We start from the raw sequence: 20,421 nt of genomic DNA on the forward strand, positions 1-20,421 counted from the left end.
ACAGCCCTTCTCTAACTCTAGGAGGGATCTAGATTTGGATCTAGATCCAAAAATCCTAATTTTTGGAGACATTTTAGGTACAGTCTGCACTGGTAGTTCATGCTGAAGCAATTATCTGATCCCTACATACTTTCCAAAGTCATAGACTTTTACAAGACAGTCTTCCATCCTATTGGCATAGCTTGTACTCTTGTGCTCCCCAGTGTACTAGCTTGCATTTTACCATATTAAAACATATTTTGGTGGACTGAACATTTAACCAGGTGATTCAGATTACCCTGCCATGAAAAGATGGTCTGTTTATTATTTACCAACCAAGGAGTCTTTGCACTAACTGCAAACTTCACCATACAAGATTTTGTATCATACAATGACTGCCAATAAAAAGAAGAAACAATTCCCCAAAGAAATCTGCCAGAAATGGTTCTCCACACCGCCATCCTTGTCTTAATGACTGCATTTTGAGATCTGTCGATGAGACAGTTTTAAATCTATCTAGTGAGTGCCCTTTGAATGGCACCAAGTGCCAGCCTTTTAAAAGTAAAATATGAAAGTGATACTAAGCCAAAAGCCTTGTAGAAAAGCAGCCATACGCCACAAAAATGCAAACACAAGCATGATTTGGACTTGCTCATTTGTGTGTTTAAAACTAGCTACATAATTTTTTATATCCTTACTAGACTTATAAGTTCAAAAAGCAGGATTTAAATTAATGTAAAAGTTTAAAGTCATGTAAACCACGCTAAGGATTTATATAAATTCAAATAACTTACTGTGTACCACCACCACTTTTGTGTAGATCAGGCCTGAGACTGAGTCCTGCCTTGTTATCACGTAATTCTCCTATGTAAATGCAATACTGCGCAAGGTTCTGGAAGGCATCAAAATTAATTGATTTATCCAGAGAAAACAGAAATTGATTGCTATGAGGTAGGTGTGTTCAGTGTAAATGAAGATGAGACCAGCATTAGGAAAGAGTAAGTGGCTTTTTTGAGAGTTGCACGCATCTGCACAGACGTGTATTTCACGCAGAAGAAGGAAATCTTCAGAAATATCTCTTGCAAGGGTATACAACCATGTAATTTTTACCCTCTTGCTTAAAATATCTCATATTATATCCTACTGAAAACATGACAGACGATTAGTAAAATATTTTTTTATCAGAAGTTGGATTTTGCTTAATAAAAGGCATGAGACTCAAAGTATCAGATTATTTGTCTTGTAGATCAATTGCACTTTCCATAACTGCAAAACTCATGCCATTCTCAGAAGATGTATGGAGACTTATTTCAGGGCTGATGAAGATAAGCTTATTTTCTAATTGTTCCACTAAAAGGACGATCTTTTTCTAATGTCATCTGGGAAAACTGTCGCTTACAAACCTGAATGATACTATTGCAGACTCACCTACAGAAACAGATGGGCACAGCGATCTCAGCCACTCTTCCTCTGGAAGGAGGATCTGAAAGCTGAGCTACCACACAGTACCAGAGACAACTTTCCAAGCTTGTGTCTGAGACCTGATCCCGGCCTGGGCGTTTGAAGTCATGCCCTGTGCTCTCCAAACTGATGAACAACAAGAAGTCTCCCTCCGTCTGTTTACTGGTAGAGTGTGATGGCAAGGGCCTGGATCTCCCTCGGCTTGGCAGCTCCTTGCACCTCTGTACCTCTGTGCTCTTGCCAGCCCCATACAGAGCAGGCAGGGCTCGTCACTCCAGCTGCAATCCTGAGCTCAGCTGTACCTCAAGCTGACTGCTGGGGTGAAGAAACTAGCTCTCACTGCCATTAAAAACAGGGTGTCAGGACCACTGCCCTATAGTTTCTCTTCCTTTATTATACAGAATTTAGGGGAAATCTACAGTAAGTTTTTGCTTGCTGCAGTAATAGATTATCGAATTTCCATTAGCACTCCTCCTTTCCCACCTGAACATTGGCACTACAAACACCTCAATGAAGAAGCAAAATTAAACTTCAAGCATTAACCCACGCTGCTCCTCTTCTCGAAGTGTTTCCGACACAATTCTAAATCTGTTTCTTCTTCTTTTTTTTTTTTTTAAAGGGAGATTTTAATGAGTATTTGCAAATCCTTTCTTGAATTTTGAGTAACTACATCCTAAATGCCAGCCCCTGCCAGCCGTAAAGGAGGCGTTACAAGCTGTGTGGCATTTCTGAAAGACGGCTTTGGTACAAACACCTTTTCGGCTAAATAAAAACAAAAACAAGAACGGAAAAATAAACAAACAAAAAAATAAACAAACAAAAAAGACAAGCCGGAGGAAGGTTTCCCCCGGCTCCGGAGCGTGCGGGATGCCGAGCTGCCCCTTCCCAAACGCCGGGGAAGCGCCCCCGCCGCCACGCCGGGACCGCCCGCTGCCGGCACCTGCCCGAGCCCGGGGAGGGAGCGGGGCAGCGGCGGAGCGGGGCGGGCAGCTCCCGTCCCCCCGCCCGCCGGGGCGCTCCGGGACCGCGCCGGGGATGCGGCACCTCCGGCGGACGGGGCCGGGCCGGGCCGGAGCTGCCCGGGGGACTGCAGCCCTGAGGGACTGCGGGCGCCTCGTCCTGCCGGGCAGCCCCCGAGGGATGCCCCGCGTCCCGCCGGGGCACGTACCAGCCTCGCCAGGATCCGGTGGCTTTTCTCGTCCGTGCAGCGCTCGGAGAAGACGCTCCTGTGGAGGAGGAAGAGCAGGGCGCTCACCACCACCCAGCAGGCAGCCCAGAGGAGGAGGAGCGCCACGGTGCATCGCCGCCAGATTTTGAGCCGCAGCCGCTTGAAGCCCGCGATGCCCCTCATCGTCGCGCCCGGGCTGGGCTGGCGCGGCCGCTTCAGCCGCTGCGGCCCCGAGCGAACGGCGGCGACCGGGGCCGCCGCGCTCCCCCCGCCGCACGCCCGTCCCGCTCCCCGCCGGCGCCCATCGCCACACGCCCGCCGCCTCCCCCCGCCCCGCCGCCGGGCTGCCCGCCGCCGCCGCACCGGCCCCCTCCCGCCCCCGCCCCCGCCGCCGCCCCCTCCCCGGGCCGGCGCTGCCCTGGCGGAGCCCCCAGCGCCCCTTTTGAATGGAAGCCACGTAGTTCCGCCGGCTTTTGTCCGCTCCCCCGGTGCCAAGCGGCCCCTGCCGCCACTTGGCGGCTTCTACCCGCGCCCCCCCTCCTTCCCCCTGAGTTTCCCACCCGAGAGTAAAGGGGTGATGAAGGGCGATGGGGGCGGCCGCCGGACCCGTGTCCCCCCCTCCGGGTGGCGGCCCGGCGCTCTGCGGGAGGCAGCTGCTGCTCCGGCGGGCGGCTCCGTCTGCTGAAACCTTCCCCTCCCGTAAATAAAACCCAGGAGCAACTTCTCCGGTTTTATGCGCCCAGGGGGTAAAGGAGGAAGAGAGAGAAGCGACTCGGTGCCCGTCCACTAACGCGCCCCCAGGCCCCCCATGGTGGGTCACCCCTGGACCCCCCAGCAGCTCCCACAGCCCCCCCGCCCGTCCGCGGGGGTGTGGGGTGGCTCCTGCCCGGCACCCCCATGTCGCGGATCCCTCGGCAGCCAGTGGAGAAGCCAGCGGAGCCGCCACGTTGCGCACGCTGCCACAACAGGGCAGGTGTACTGGGTCCAGGGATGCTGGGGACCATAAATTGTCTCCCTGCCCGCTGGCAGCCGGAGTATATGCTGCGATGTCCCTCCGTGAGGAGGGAGGGGCCAGCTCCATGGGACACTTTTAATATGTTTGACCTCAGTGATGTTTCTCAGGGGTCAAAGACCCAGATGTTTGTTCCTGTGCAGCAAGCAAGGTCCTGGCATCCTCTCCTCAGTCCAGGTGCAGATGTTCACTGTCTCTGTCTAGCCCACTGCATTCACTTTTTTCTCCCTTGGCTCCCACTTGACAGCATCTCACCACCACAATTTTCAGTGGGAAAATTCATCTTTTAAAGTACAGCCCAATGTCACAAGGGTATCTGATGCAGGTTTTCTGTTGAATATGATGGAAAAGGACCAGATTAATTTTCTTTCCCCTGTATGGATGGTTACCTCAGGCTGCTGGCAATCCTATAGCAGGAAGATGAATTGCAGTTAATGAAACCACTCAGAAGGTAAATTATTTACCCAAATGAGTAAGAATAGCAGAATCTGGCCCATGGATGGAGAGCTGCAGAATAATTCAGTAGACTTACTTTAGTGTGCACCTCGTGTAAGTTATGCTGGTGCACATTGTTAGTAAATTAATATTAAAAAAGGAAAGTTCACTGTTGGAGAGCTGGGTTCAGAGATATATGTTCTGTATCATCATGTCCAACTTCATGAAAAACCCCTCTCTGTACAAGTTGTTAAAAAGAAAGATGCGTCTATTGACGCGATCGAATTTTACCTCTCAAAACAGCGAGGGGAAGAGCACAGGTGCAGCAAACTTGGTGCTATCCACACCTTTTGCACGGTCAGTACAGTTCTTCCCTACACAGCAGGGCAGGGCTTGAAATACAGCTGCTAAGTAGATGGCAGACTGTGGCAGAAAAGAAAATGGAAAGACAGAAATATTGCTGAAAGTACTACAGCTTTCTAGAGATTGGAGTGGGGAGGGGGGTGCAAGAAAAGCAAAACCACTTTCATCTCCAAAGAGTCTCAGAAGCAGAATCATTATCACTAGCCACATCTATCGTTGGCGTGTTTTGCTCTCTCTGCCATCTCATTTCTTCACCTGCAGAAGCTGTCTTTGGCTATCCTTTCCATATTTGCTTTTTTCCCCCTGATCCTTTTACCAGTAGGAAGCTTCCTTTTGAGGCACTGGTGATAGAGTCTGTTTCCTGGGAATGTAGCAAGCAGGAAAGACCAACCGGGCAACCAGGAACTGAAAACTTGTAATCCTATTTCTCAGTCTGGCACAAAATACTTGCAGAAGCTGTTTCTGACCAGTTTTGAGTGTTCATCTGGAAATCCCTAAGACAATAAGTGGGGAAGGGCAAGAAGGAGAGTTGCTTAGCCATTCCTCTGTAGGGAGTACCAGCCAGGCTTGGATACAGCCAACTGCCACCAGCTGCAGCTGCCACCTGGGTTGAAAACCTGCAGACCTGCCATACTGACATCTGGAACAATCCTGAGATGGAGGCAGATGTGTCCCACATGGAAGAGGAATGTGGGTGATGGGGAAAACTCAAGCACCAGATTTTCTCCCTACTGCTTAGTCCTAAACTGTTTAGGCACTACCAAAGTTATACATTATTTTACACTTTATTTTTTAAAGTGTGGATCTTGATTTGTCTGTGTGTCAGCATTCCCCAAAGGACATTAAGTATTATTATTTCATGCCCATTAAATTCTGTATGTCTTATCGTTTGCATTTTAACAATAGTTCTGAAAACAAATCTTAATTACTCCTGACTTTGAGCCAGGAGCAAATCACGGAGACTTCAGAACTGGTTAGGTGTCATGGCTGAGCTGTTCTAATTGCTACTGAAAGAAACAAGCATGTTCTCTCCTCCACCACCGCCATCACCTCCCTGTTTTCCTCTTGGTCTTGCCTGCCTCGTCCAGCCCTTTCCCCCAGTTAAAGATACGCCTTCCTGCCCAGTGAGTTTTCTCAACTCACTGACGGGGCAGAGAACTGTACATTTCTTTGCTGATATGACCTTCAGACAGGTTAGAAAGTCCTGAGGATGTCACCAGGCACACGGGCAGAGCTGTCACAGGGAGGCTCATTGCCAGATCAGGCACTCTGGGACGCTGAAGGCAGAACTGTCCTGCTGGTTCCACTCTATTAGATGTCTGCACCTTGAAGACAACCTGCAACACAGTGTTACGGATAAGGTGATCTAAATGGAAATTGGTGCTGAAAGGAACAGCCCTGTCCCCATTTTCATGCCAGCCACATGCTTCCACTGCTTCCTTGCCAGCAGCATCAGGGTAGTTAGCCCAGCAGGCAGCACCTGCAGGTTTCAGAGTGAGTGCACTTTTCATTTCCTCCCAAGATACCAGCTAAAATTCACTGGATTTGGGGTGTGTAAGGAGCCCACATCCTTCTCTTTGGTTTGGGAACAGCTGCTACACGGAGCAAGTACATAACGTACAGGTGTCTGCTGCTTTGAAAACATGGAATAAGAAGAAATAGACTAAGAAACTAATAATACTTTTTAATATCGTTTAATAAAGTTTTTTTAACAATTTTAATAAAAAATAAAAGTACATGGTGAAAGGAGCCTAATGGAGCAAATGCAGGTTGCACGACACTTACACTAGACTGTTTCATTCGCCAGTTTCATTCTATGGCAAATACCACAGGAGGCATTTGCAGGGACTAAAGCCTTGTCTTCCCAAAAGATTTCAATATAGCATTCAGACAGGGGAAGGGGGTGGTGTCTAGATGTTCAGTCTCTGAATTTTCAAATCCCACACTGAATTTAGTGGAAGTGAAAAGCTGGACAAGTCTGGTGAATGCATGTGTGTGTGTACACATACCTTCATGTATGTACCTGTATACATACACACATATACACATACATCCTCAGAACAGATAAAGAATTGACGCAGAAAGCCTGGATTCAGTTAAAGCTGAAAGCCTAGGTGCTTTAGGATCCAGGGGTTTAGCCTTTAATAACAATCTATTGCTAGCTGCAAAATTCAAAGATAGTTTTAGATTTCCCTAAACTCCAAGGTTCTTCAGACTAACAGGGTTATTTCTAGTCCATCCTCTCTAAAATATGTATCTAAGTGTCTCTCTGTCCCATAGCAATTTTTCTTTGAAAAAACCCTTTGCATCAGAGAAACTTTGCTTCCTGTTTATATTAAAATGCAACTATTTCATATCGCATTCCTATATTCCTAAAGGACGCTTTATTCCTATTCTCACTTCAACTGTGAATTCAGCTTTATGGAAATGATTTAGTGGAAGCTGAATTAAAGCAAGCAACACCAAGGGCAGTAAAATAATCCTGGACTACCTGCATTAGTTCCTACCCAATTAAAATGCCAAAACACTTGAATCACTGCTTAGGGCATGGTGACAGCAAGTTGGTCTCCCCTTCACCACTGTGTTGGGCACATCACAAAATTGCACGTCACTGATGGCAGTTCAGAGCTGGAATAACCACAGGCTTCAGCGGCCAGGAGTGAGATGGGTAGGCACAGCTAGCTGGAAGAGTCTGGCATGGTGTTCACCCATGCTGTCTACTGCGCGTGGGCTCAGCAGCTCTTCAAGCCAGGAACAGGAGCAGTCCTCAGCCGGAGGAGCTGCTGAGCCCACATGTTCCTCATTGCCTTCAGACACAAACTGCATTGCACAGGCTCAAGTTGTATTGGGCTGTTAGTCCTTATTTTCCTAATTACTTAATTCTTCATGAGAGGTTAAAAGAAAAACAACAAAAAAAAACCAACCCTCAGTCATTAAGTACTACTTTGGCAGTCCAGTTAATGAAATGTAAAACTGGTTCATTAGGTAATATTGTTCTGTTTGATTGATTTCATCACCTTCTGTCATTAGCACTAGGTTGTCTATGGAAATATGGTACGTTTCAGCTAATCTTTCACAGGGTGCACATGAATGTCCTATTTTCCTGCTAGAAGTTCAGGAAACTTTCAAGTGCTATTCAAATCTACCTTGAAAATATATTTTAACGTATTTCTTTCTGATTTCCTGTGGCAAAGCTGAGTTACTGAAAAACATCACAAGGTCTGACATAGGTTTGAACATGTCCTTTAGGCAGTGAAATTCCCCTGCAGAGCACTGAGTCTACCAGAGGAATCCAAATGTATTTTCTCATTTATGCCATTAATCAAAAAGAATATGCTGCAAACTACTCACAGAAGTTTTATTGCATCAGTGTGCAAGTTTATTGGGTCACACTGCAAACCAGAGGCAGAAAAATGGCACAATATAACATACAGAGTATGGCTTTGTGGATAACCGAAAAGCCTAGAGTAATTCACTGATTTAAACAAGGGAAAGTGTTTAGACAGAAAAAGCCTTCCCATGTATATATAGAATAAAGAATTTGTAATATATTTTGTCCTGTTTGCTTTTTACTGTCAGCAGATATTTCCTAGGGATAGTTGCCCATGAAAGCCAAAGATACTTATTTTCTCCTTCCCTTTTACTACTTTCTAGATTCCACATCACAAATTTTAATTGTCCTGCTCTTCTCATATATACTCTTCCAATTAATCTTTTCATGAACCTCATGCCAACTTTTCCTTCGCATTTGGGAACAGTATCACCTGAAGAAGCCGGTGACATACCTTGGCAATGACTGTGGCAGACTGCAGTTCACTTTTAATTCTTTGGATTAGATAGAACAATCAAGATGTAAAGATATGCTTGAATTTTTGTCCACATATAAAAAATGATGCCCAACATAGCATTGCCTATTGCTTCTCTGCTACATTATTTGTCTATTTGTGCTACCAGTCACTAACAGGAAAAAATTAGCCTAATTAGCTGTAAGATGAAGCTTAATCAGTTTATAAATGGAATTTTCTTTGCCTGGGATTGGAGTAGGTGACCTGAGAGCAACTTTTCTAGCCTAAGTGGATGCTCTCCAGTGGAATCTGCCACTGTTTGGCATGTTGTATGTCTATCCACACTGTGTGAAAGGGAGAACGAAGAAGGGAAAATCCTGCAATTCTTTTTGGGTCTTTCTATATGCAGTTTCTAGTCTTTGCACTGAGTTCAGGCCAAGTGATCTCATTATGCCAATACTGAATCTGGCTCTTTGTAGCCTCCCTTTATGAGTGTCTGAAGCAATTCCAGAAATATTTTGAAGTTGCACTAAGGTTATGTAGAAAGAAAAAAACCACCATCTAATTAACTAATTCCCTGTGGCCTCCTGCATTGTGCTGTTATTTATTTGAGTGATCTAAAGTAATTTTTAAAGGCAGATTATTTTATACCATACACATATGGCATTCACAGGGCTGGGATCATTTAGATAGTGGTAGCTCAACAGAGTAGGAAAGTGCCATGTTTTCTAGTCCAATGACTAGACTATACATTCCAGTATATTAAGAATATGTTTCTGTGGCTGATACTGTCACAGAAGTTACCATGTTGTCATATAGATTAAAATCGGTCCAGCTCTATGCCTGTAGATTTTCTGTAATGAGTTTTTGTTAGGAATTTACACCAGGCTGGTTTTAAATTTGTTTCACTGGCAAGAGTGATCCAGGATAGCCAAGGATCATCCATTTGCATCTTGTCATGCCGTTGATTTTAAAATGCAGCCCAGCTGTTTCCAGAGGTCTGCGTGCTCTCTCTTACTAGAAGAGAAATGGAAAGAAAATAACTGATTCTTTAATACAGAAAAAAAACCCATCTCCATTGTAGGCACAAGTGACCACCAAGTGGATACTGTCGATATTGCACGTGAAAAGTTTTGTAAACTATAAATTTACCTTCCAGAGAGAATCTGTGCTGCTTTTCTCCATTCACATAAGCAAATCTGAATTTATAGCATTTTTCTGATTGTTTTGCTTTGTTCTTTTGGCTCAAGGGCTGTATACTATAACACTCCACGTTTAAAAATCAAATTAAATGTAGCCATGACATACGATAAATCACAGCTCTTTACAAGTGGATATGCCCATTTCTTGATTTCTCTTCTAAAAATCCAAATCTTAAATGGGGGGGGGGGGGGGGAAGGAGAATTTAGCAAGATCGTGGATGACTTTCAGTATCAATTCTGTAAAACTTAATTACCTCAGCGATTCCCTTGAAGCTGTTCTTTGCAGTTTCTTTGCAAATGATGAATGGCAGGGCACGGAGCAAACTGCAAAATGATACATTATTGAAATTCAATTTTCTATCAGTCTTTACAAGTAATTAGCCTTTCTTTAGGTAATGTATTAGTTTGCATGCATCCATTGTTGTATGACATTTGTTTAGGGAAGAGCAGACAATTTAGTTGCTGTACTGCTCACAACAAATAGCTCATAATTATACCAAGGCTAAGTATCCATTAGCACAAGTGACTGCCCTATGTTATTCCTGAGCAAGAAATCTGTGTGTGGGATCCTGTTCAGCTGCCTGAGCAGCAGCAGTGTCACTGCTCTGTGATGTTCCTTCTGTTACATAGAAGCATCCTCCAAGAACCTGAGTGGTTCTGGTGGCCAGACCTATCTCTGAGAGGGTCATTGCCACACAGGCATGAATAGCCAATGTAATACACTGGGACTGCCACAGCACTGCTTCCTGCTTTGAGCAGAGTTGTCTGTGGCTGAGAAGCTTCAGAAGCCGATTTCCATAGCTACTTCTGCAGGTACAATCTTTGTACCCTACTTGCAATGCATTCCCTCACACAAAAAGAACAGACAGAGAGGAGAATTTGCTTCTCATCAAAGCCAAGCTGGTGTGTACGGTTTACTCGGTAGATGGGTCTTTCAGGAGATGTAACATTCCTCTGTCTCTATGCTATTTTAAAATCTGGCATTGAGTCAGCTCTTCCTACATTGGTTTTTGTGAGCTGTCTTTTGATGAGAAACTAAATTGACTGAGAAATACTTTATAAGGCAATAACATAACTTTTGAACAAACTTAATTTGCTATGGGCTGGAGCCAATGGCCACTGCAGTCAGTGGGAGTCATCCCATGGTTTTCAGTTGTCTTTGGCAGTATAAATATCTTTCAGTGTTAAGGATGTGTGATTACAAAAAGCCCCACTTAAGTTAGCTACCCAGTCATCCCTGCCTACATTTGTGCAATGAGTAATCAAAAGTTTGTCCTTTCATTATGAAGCAGAACTTCATAAAGGCTTGGAAAATGCCTTTGTGTAATGAGGCTTTTGCCTTAGAATTTCTTATAATTAAATTGGCGTTACTTTTCTTTTTTTCTGAAGTGACCTGTTGTCTTCTTTTTCCTGTCTTCTGTTTTCTGCCATTTTTCTCCAGTACAATCCCATTTTTCTTCCCTACTTAGATTTTTTCGTTTCTCCTTATCCTTCAATGATTTACACTTTCTATCCCTATTAACCTTTAATTATCTATATAATACCAAAAGCATCTGTCAGTCATCTCTCTCCTCAGAAGACTTTGTGTATTGTAGAAGGAGTCCCTCTTCCACATCCTTAGCAAGAGGCTTCTGAAAAAAAAAAAAAAAAAAAGCCTTAATTCTGACCCAGTATCAGTGGAATTACTTCTGATTTGCACTCAGGTACATAAAAGGAGGAATACACAGAGATGTCATTATTAGACAATATTTAATATTCCTGGTTTTGCGACTCCCTGTTTCCTGCAGATAACTAAATTGTTTTCAGCCCATGCTGTACAGATGCACACACATAAGTTCTTACCAAAAGAACTCATAGCAAGATTCCCAAAGTGAAAAACAGGGATTGCATTTTTCTGGATCTGATACCTATCCTGGGAAGAGGGGAGATCCACCAAAGGATGGGGAAACAAACCATGGTGAAACCACAACAGACACTGAAGAGCAGTCCTGCAGAGCTGCAACCCTGGAGGAAAATTCCAGCTGGGGAAGCACTTAAGCTCAATTTCATTGAGGAAAGCATGCAGTGCTGGCCAAGTCTTTTTCATATTTCTTTCACTTTGGCAAATCAACAACTTACAAAAGGCTGAAATAAAGTCTCCCAACACTCAATAATATATTCAAGGAGAAACTGAAAATGACATCTACTGACACACATGGCATGTTCCATGCACTTTCAGGGTGGATAAACTGGGTATGGTGTTGGGGTGAAACACTGGGATGAAATACAGGGTAGTTGAGATCAAGTTGCAAAAGGGTAAAGGTTTTGGCATTTGGGCTCTGTGGTCATTCCAAAGAAAAGTGCTGGACTGAAGCAGTCTCCAAGGGCTGTGGTTCTCATTTGCAGTCAAACCACATCTAGCTGGGCTATTGACCCTTTGCTTGCCTGTCTGTTACACTGGCTTGTTGCACGACCCACGTCCCACCATTCCCATCTGAGTTAAAGTAATGCGGAGTATCAGGACAAGCAGGCAGAAGCACAGAGTGCTTTAGTGACTCTTAGGCAGAGGAACAACCATTGAACAAAGGTCATAGGTGCATTTTTTTACTCCTTTTAGACCACTTGCACAGCTGGACTAACACTTTAACAAATAAGGAATCATCTGGCATATCCAATCAATGACTTTCCAAGATATGTTGGCTCTGTAGCTTGCAAGCCAGTCCTCCAAGTTGCTGGGGAAGAACAATTTACTAATAGCCTCACCCACTGTTATTTCATCTGTGCCTCAAAATCAGAAGAAGGAAGAATAAAAATAAAAAGCCCTCTATGAGCCTAAGATCCTCAAAATAAACTGTTCCTGGGCAATGTTAGGGCAGTGCAATGGGGGGTGTGCTGTCAAAAGCAACTTGATATTTGGGCAATGTGCACAGTAAATTTAGAAGAGGAGGCTTTTTTGTCTGGTCTCTGCCACTCTGTCCGAGACAGGTTCTCCAGCCCTCTAGACAGGTTAGCCAGTTTTTGGGTTTATTTTGTGTTCCTAACAATGATGTTTCTGACATGTCACTGCTGCATCATGACAAAAGGACATGGAAAACGCAGATTGTAGCATAGTGTACAAACTCAACAAAACAGCACTTACAGGGAGGGGCAAAACCACCTCGTATAAAGCCGGGGGGAAAGGAGCCAAGAGTTATCCAGTAGTGCACAGCAAGACTCTTGTATTCTACTCTGTGCTCTCACGGTTTGCAGATAAATCTAGTCTCCCTAGCGAGAGACTTCAAGATCTATGGTGTTCTGAAGTGGCTTAGTTAGGCAACTAGTGACTGCTGAAGGTTTAGAGTAATCAAGTTTTGGTGCTTTGTGAAGACACTGGAGGATGTGAAGTTGCAACAAGCTTGTGTGTATGGTTTTTAGCAGGAAAGTTACAACCTCATTGATATAGGGGCTACCAGAGTTGCAGAAAGTTTTGGTGCATCAACCACTGAGCCAGGAGGCTGGGGACAGGAAGATGTTTGTAGAAATCAGTGAGGAAGAAGAAGACTGAGCATCCTGGACATCCTGAGCATCCAAGCCACCATTGCAGGGCACAGAGCAGAGCTCCTCAAGCTTGTGACAACCAAGCCAGTAAACCAACCTAGCACAGCATTGCAGACACACCCTGCTGTAGTGCTGTGTTCAGGCAGGCTTATCTGTCTGCTGCACAGTGGCCTGACCCTGTGGAGTCTCATGGGGGATCAATGCAGATGTCTCTGTTCTGAGTTGGATTGGATGGAGCCACAGGCCAGTATGTGCCCTGGGAATATAAATCCTTCACTTGCCAGGGTCAATATAGTGAGAAGACACTGGAGATGGCAAAAGGAGCAGACAATAAATGGTGGGACAGAGAAAAGGAAGGAGCAGGGAAAGGGAGAAGGGTCCTTTAGTATTTATTACTTGCACTGCTGAGCCACACACGTGTCATTTTGTACTGGTGCACCATTATACAAGGGTGGGAAGAAGGATCACAGGACCAGGACTATAGACCTAGATTCTTTTCCCAATTGCAGCATTCCTCTGGGTCTGCATCTTTGTCCACAACAGCAAAAACTGGGTGCATAGTCCAATGTAGGGACTTGGTGCACTCCATGATTCTAACCAGGGATTCAGTCACATGGGCACACCACACAGTGCTCTCTCACAAAAATATCAACACTTTTCTACATAGGTTAAGTGTAATCTGCCCTGTACTTTGATTAATTATGTGTTTAAATAAAGAAAACAGTATTTCTTTTGCTGGAGGAAGCTTGTGAGGATCAAACTCACTAATTACTATATGGCACACATGCATATACTGAGTAGGAAGGCCATGAACATACCTAAATATTCAGCACTCTACAATTACATACATCACATAAGCAGCCCTGCTTTTTTGGAGGCCAGAGCAAGGTTACTTATGGAGCCATAGCACTGAGTAGAGAAGAGGGACAATAAATGATACTTTGGTTTGGTTTAGTTTAGTGCTATTCCTCTAAATGCATTTGGGCTCTGAGGCTGCTTCTTCCTACCGCTTGGTTTTGAAAAGCCAGGGGTAACGGGTGAGGCTTACATTGCTGTAATGTCAATGGCAAGGCAATTTCCAGGTGTAAGCAGCTCTGTTCACCTTTAGTAACAAAGTCACACACAGCAGAAGTGGGTGTAATTCCGTCATTGGATTTGGCCCATAAACTTTACCTCCTTCTGTTGGGTCCAACAAAAATAGTAGCCTGCTCTGTTCCCAGGGAAGTTTTCATATTTGACCACAAATAGATGTTGTGATCAGAAGGCAGAGAGAGAAGTCACCCAAAAAGCATAGCCATATTTCACTGACAAAAGGCTAGCAGAGCAAGAATCAAGCTTAGTTTCACACGTCTCTATCCACAACAAGGTTCTGCTTGGAAAAGTAAACTGCTTCCACATGTTTTATTTCAGAACTGTGGCCATCATGAGTGGAGCATCTGTCTAAAATAATGGGGAAGAAAAGTGAAGCCTTAATACAAAGAAGGATGTTCCGTAACAAACCTATCATTAAAACTGAGAGAGGAAAAACCTGACAAAGGAAAACTACCATCTTGTAAACTCCTGGGAAGAGTTTCATCCAAGGTCTGGTAACATGAGGAGTTTTTCTTGAAGCTCCTAAATGCCAGAACTGTGTTTCACATCTTCTCCCCCTTGTCTCAGACAGCTTCTAGTGCTAATGGCTGCAAAACAGTTAGAAAAGGTGAACGGATCCACTGCCACTGATCTCAGAAGACATCTAGGCAGAGACTGAAAGGTAGAAAAATATGATGCAAAGGGACCTCAAGAGCTCATTTAATCCATGCCCACACCCAAGACAGGCTTAATCAAATCTATTTTACGCTGATGGTTTCTTGTCTAATATTGTCTAATTTACAATACTTCCAACACTGGAAACCCCACAATTTCCCCAGGCAATCTATTTCAATGTGCGGTGGGTTGACTCTGGCTAGCACCTAAGCCTCCACCCAGTTACTCCACCCCTCCACTGCAGCAGGATGGGCAAGAGAATCGTAAGAGTAAAAATGAGAAAAAAAGTCTTGTGAGTCAACATAAAGGCAGTTTAATAAGTGAAGGTAAAAAAACCACAACCCCAAACAAGTGATGCAAAGGCAATCTTTCACTGCCTCCCACCAGCAGACTGATATCCAGCCATTTTCAGAGCAACAGTTACTTTGGAAGAACTCCTCACCAGTCTTATTGCTGAGCATGACATTATATGGTATAGGATATCCCTTTGGTCAGCTGTCCTGGCTGTGTTCCTTCACAGCCTCTTGCCCACCCCCAGCCTACTGGGGGTGGCAGAGTAAGAAACAGAGAAAGCCCTGACGCTGCAGCACTGGTCAGCAATAGCTAAAACACTGGTGTGTTAACAACATTGTTTTGGTCACCGGTCTAAAACACAGCAGTGCTATGAAGAACATTAAATCCATCCCAGCCAGACCTAGTACACAATACTTTGTAATCCTTAATGTTAGAAAATGCTTCTGGATTCCCAGCTTTCAAGTTTTTTGGTGTGATGTAAGCTTGTTCTTGTTCCGTTCATTTTGGAGAAACAATCCCTTTTGTTTGCTGCAACAGCTCTTTAAATATTTCAAATGAATTATCTTTAAGTTTAAAAACATTTTTTTTAGTCTTATGCTTTCACTTAGGATTCTCCCTTTACCTGAAGCTTGCCTTCAAGTATCAGTGCAAACAAGCTGAAAAACATAGTAAATTTTTACTAGTATCTCTTCTAAGCCTTCTAAGACTCTGTTCAAGATTGATCAGACTGCAGATTCTAGGAATAACAGATTGCTTTTGGTTGGAAGGGATTTTTGGAGGTCACCTAGTGCAGGACCCTGCCCAGAGCTCCGGCCCTGCCTCCCAGACGGACCTCAGACCTACGTTTGTAGGTAGGCTGACCCTTGGTGACCCCACTGTCAGGGTACTGGGTGGGCCAGGGGCTCCCTGTGGGCCCAAGGCCAGGAGCAGTGGGGAATCCTCAGGTGGTCTCTCAGGGCATGTGTCCCCACCCAGGGCCTGTCCCACCACCTCTCTGGGTGGGCTGAGACAGGGCCAGGACATGGGCCCAAGGGTGGGTTGGCCTGGGGGACCTCATGGCTGGGCAAGGCAGGGCTGTGGGGAGCTGGAGACTGGCCCTGCTGGGGCAGGCTGCTGCCCTGGCCATGGGCAGGGGGGAGACCTGGGGGTGGGATGGGATGGGATGGGATGGGATGGGATGGGATGGGATGGGATGGGATGGGATGGGATGGGATGGGATGGGATGGGATGGGATGGGCAGGGCTGGCAGCGCTTCAGAGCACTGCTGTTTCCAGTCCTGTCCCCATCCCTGCCCACTGCATGGGCTTTGGACCCATGTTTCACCTTTGCCTGCAAACCAACCTTTGGCTCCATCTCCTTTTGCTCCTGACAGGACTCTGGCTGCACCCTGGACCTGGCTTATGGCTTGCCACGTCTAGGGCTGTTGATGGACTCTGTCATCTGCTCCTGGCTCTGCCCATCACATTCAGATGCTGTGGGATGCCCCTGTGTTGGGTCACCCTCGCTGGGTCATCTCACCTGGGCCCCGCTGCTCCTTGGAAAGTATCTCCATGGGTGGAAACTCCACAGGCTCTTGGATAACTTGTTCCAGTGCTCAGCCACTTCCTCCCTGACAATTTTTTTCCTTATATCTACTCAGTCTTTCTCCTTCTGCAACTTGTGATCACTGCCTCTTGTCATTTTGCTGTGTGCCTCTGAGGGTGATCGGTCTCCTCCTCTGCACTCTCCCTTTAGTTAATAGTAGACAGACATTTGATACCACTTGGCCTTCCCAGCTTCAGGTTGAACAAACCCATGTTTCTTGGCCATTTCCATATACCATGTTCTCCAGCTTGCCTAACCATCAGGGTGGCCTGCTGCCACCAGCCAATCCAGTTTGTCCATACCTAATTTGTTCCAGTTTGTCAATTTCTCTAATCTCTCTCTCGTATCAGGAGAAGGGCAGGAATTAATTTGGAGGAAAACCTGATGTGTCTCAGATGGCTATGGGCTTCATCCCATAGAGTCTACATGTTAATGTGCACATCCACAGAGAAGATACAAAACCCAGCAAGGGTTAGTATAAGATTTTGATGATCATAAATCTTACCAATACAACAAGCCAGTCTTGTGTATTCAGTAACAGATCCTGGTGACACCTTCATGGCTTTCAGACTCCAGAGGAGTGGAAGAGAAGTCTGTTTTTTAACACAGTGCTAATGAGGTATTCCCAGGGATTAGGGTCCTAAAGAAGAGAGTAAACATGTACTTTTACCTCATCCGTAAAGGTGTTCTGGGACCTTAAGTTGTTTTGATGAGGCCTGTGATGCAGGTTGGTTGTATGAAACACCCACCTATCTTGTGAAGCACCTGGGAAAAAGAGAAAATCCAAACCTCAGTGAATCCCTGGGACATGCCAGCTTGACTAGGGGACGTGTGCCATCTGCAGAAGTGAACACACTTTGCCTTCTTGTGCATTTGAAAGTAGGAATGGAAGGAAGACCCTTCCAAAAATGTTATCTTGAAGCCTTCAAGTCATTACCCAGATTCGTGTATTTAAGGCAAGCAATGTTAATGGAGTCAAAATGTGCAGGAAAGCAAATAAATCCAGCGAAGATGCATTGTTCTGCCAATCTGCATACATAACCTTTCCTTTCAATCTAGCAGTCCACCTAATGTAGTGTGAGCCTCTGATGTTTAGAAAGTTGGGCTTGTGACCCACCTAAGCAGAACCATGCAAAATAAAGACAAAAAGAGGAAGACAGAGCAGGAAATAGCACAATACAGTAAAGAGGCTGAAGACAACTAATTTACAGCTTTTTATGGTTTTTTAATATTTTTTTCTTTTTTTCCCCTCAGAAGTGCAGTAAAGTAACTGTTGTGTATTTATCTCACACAGGAGAAAGGACAAAGAAACTGAGCAATGTGAGATTTTTAGATGCCATACAACCACATACGGGGACACAACCACTGCTTGAAATTAATTTCAAAAGAAATGAGAGCTAGATTTTGTACATCTACTGTAGCATTTGTAGAGGCTTTCGGTCCCATTTTATGGGTTTGCATGGGAATTTTCAGTGAGGACGGCGGCCACAGCTATTAAGGCAACGATGTCTCTGTTGGCCCCCCACGGTGACGGCTCTCAGTCCACAGCCATCCTGCAAAGCTGATTCACACTGTTGTCCTCCCCTCAGCCCAGTGCTTGGGTTTCAGGCCCCTCACCTACTCAGCTGCTATTGCTTCAGCTGCCTCATACATGCTACACTCCTGTAATTTGAACACAATGGCACAAGTATCAATGAATGACTTATTTAGAACAAAACTATTTCAAAGACAACATATTAAAAACAGAAATAGAGCAGCTTAGATAGCTGCTGTTTAGATAGCTTCACCTGGACCAGAGAAGGCCGAGCATCCTTATATTTTCTTTATAAAGTACCTCACTTTGTCACCATCTGTCCCTAAAGCATTTCTGATAAATATGTCTTTTCCTACTCTTCCTTTCTGCTCTGTTCCCAAGGGATTTTTATGCATGCATATGTTCTTTTCACTTGCAAATTACCAGCCTTGCAAAGCAAAACTGTGTTCCCTTAAAGACAATTTACAAGGCCCTCAGAGCTGATAATTGGGCCTGTTATCTTTCAAAAAAGTTGTTGTTATTTTCACTTGGGTAAACTACTATGTGGTTTCCCTGTTAGTTCTTCACATAATCCTTTGTGGATTTGAGATCAATACAGGTTTGCAGAAAACTCTGATAACACAGTACACAATATTTTCACTATATGCTTCCCTAATGCTTTATTATTATTTTTTTTTCAGCTGGTGTCCTTGATCTGTATTTTTGGTTTGTGAGGTTTGTTTTGGATGTGAGACAAAAGTATCAAAAATTACTTTCACGTAAAAACGTGGGAATGGAAAGAGGTCACCGGGAATCATGCTAGATCATGTCACATAATACCTTTCATAAATGCAGCAAACTGCTTTTTAGAAGCAGTTTCTTTTCTTTTTTTCCTGTCTTTTATCTTTCCTTTTGCTCCTGGGCAAGGTTTTTCCTCATATAATTGCAGATAGAAACTTTATTCCAGTTTCTAAAGCTCCATTTGTCCGCGTGCAGTAGATTTGGCCGTCAGCTCTTCCACCAAGGCAGAGCAGTGCCGGCTGTCCCGATGCCAGGGGCTCCCTGGGGTCGGGTGTGGGGACCCGTGGGGGTCTGTCAGGGCAGGGCCCGGCAGCCAGGGCCTGTCCCACCTCCAGCCCGGAGCCGGGCACTGGGGAGCACCGGGGGGCACCGGGGGGCACCGGGCAGCGCGCGCCTTCCCGGGGACTGGGGCAAGGCCTGGCCAGGCACCAGCCTGTGAATGCCCAGCACAGCACGGCCCCTGGCCAGGCCAGGCAGAGCTGTGACAGTGGCACCTGGAGCTCAGGTGGGGCCAAGCGCTGGCAGCCCAGCCAAAAGCAGCTCCCACGGGTCAGGGGCAGCCCTGGCTGCCGCCTGGGAGCCTCTTCCCAGCAGCACAAGTGTGAGGGGCAGCCCTGGCTTCTCCATCCCTGGCTGGCTCCTGGCCCAGGCAGCCAAACCTGCAGGGAAGGGGATGCCCACAGGCCCCTACTGCTACTGTCTAATTGTACTCCTCCCCCTTGCTCGTTAAAGCATGCTTGCAACTGTGTCTTTCCTCAGTCTTTTCTGTAGGTTACTGAAGCCGAATTCCTATGCTCAGAGGCTCTGTTTCTCTGGCCATTGGAGCGGCCCCCCTGGCACCTGCTGTTGTAGTTTCAGCTCATCCCCCAGAGGTGACAGGAGCTGTGCCCTGCAGCGCACGCAGGACAACGCTGACCACAGCCGTGCACAAGGCCCTAGCACTTACCTCACCCCCCAGCCACCCCTCGCCAGGTTCCCCAGTCATGTTCTGTCCCACAGTGGCTCCCAGCAGTTCCTGGACCTGCTGTGACCTGCTAGTATGTCCCACTCCTCACTCATTTCCCACTTATGAGCTCCCAGTTGCCTAGTTTCACTCTGGTTTTATTTTTGCAATCCTCAGGGTCATCAAGTTGTTCCATTTTCCTCCTCTTTACTGCATCCATCTCCAAGCTTTATGCTCTCAGGAAATTTTACCAGCACAATTCCTAATATGCGCGGTGCTGGCAGCTGCACCTCCCATATGTCTGAGTGGTGAACCTCCCTCAGTAATTCAGGTAACAAATACTTCTACTACAGCCTAGGGCCAAACACCATTTCTACAGTTCTTTTAAGAATGCCTATAAAACAATATGCGTTACCAAATTCTTGCACTCATACGTGGTTAGTAGCTATACACATCAGAGCTATTCAATTACTCGTGAACAGAAGCAGCTTCAGCAGGTCCCATTATATAAGGACATGCTTTGTTTAGGTCAGGTGCAATTAATAGCAAGCTTTACCTGAATTTTTATCTTTCTGCATGTGGAATGACTTTATGCCTTTCCGTCACTGTTAGGAGCATA

The 20,421-nt window shown here is 45.5% G+C and overlaps 1 protein-coding gene across 2 annotated transcripts in view; it reads right to left on the minus strand.

The window, feature by feature from the left end:
* Window positions 1-16,112, minus strand: part of DIPK1C (divergent protein kinase domain 1C) — a 28,582-nt gene extending 12,470 nt beyond the window's left edge. Inside the window, exons 1-2 of one of the 2 annotated variants that reach the window (XM_080378329.1) lie at window positions 3,169-16,112; window positions 73-2,666 (exon numbers count right to left, since the gene is read on the minus strand). In XM_080378329.1, coding sequence (XP_080234455.1) covers window positions 2,114-2,666; window positions 3,169-3,689 — 1,074 coding nt within the window. In that variant the 5' untranslated portion in view covers window positions 3,690-16,112 and the 3' untranslated portion in view covers window positions 73-2,113. Of the gene's footprint in view, window positions 1-72 lie in introns of those variants that run through there. The other variant, XM_080378328.1, reaches the window with a different exon arrangement.
* Between the last annotated feature and the right edge of the window lie 4,309 nt (window positions 16,113-20,421).

The sequence above is a fragment of the Falco punctatus genome (assembly GCF_963210335.1).
Source record: "Falco punctatus genome assembly, chromosome: 3".
NCBI lineage: Eukaryota > Metazoa > Chordata > Aves > Falconiformes > Falconidae > Falco > Falco punctatus.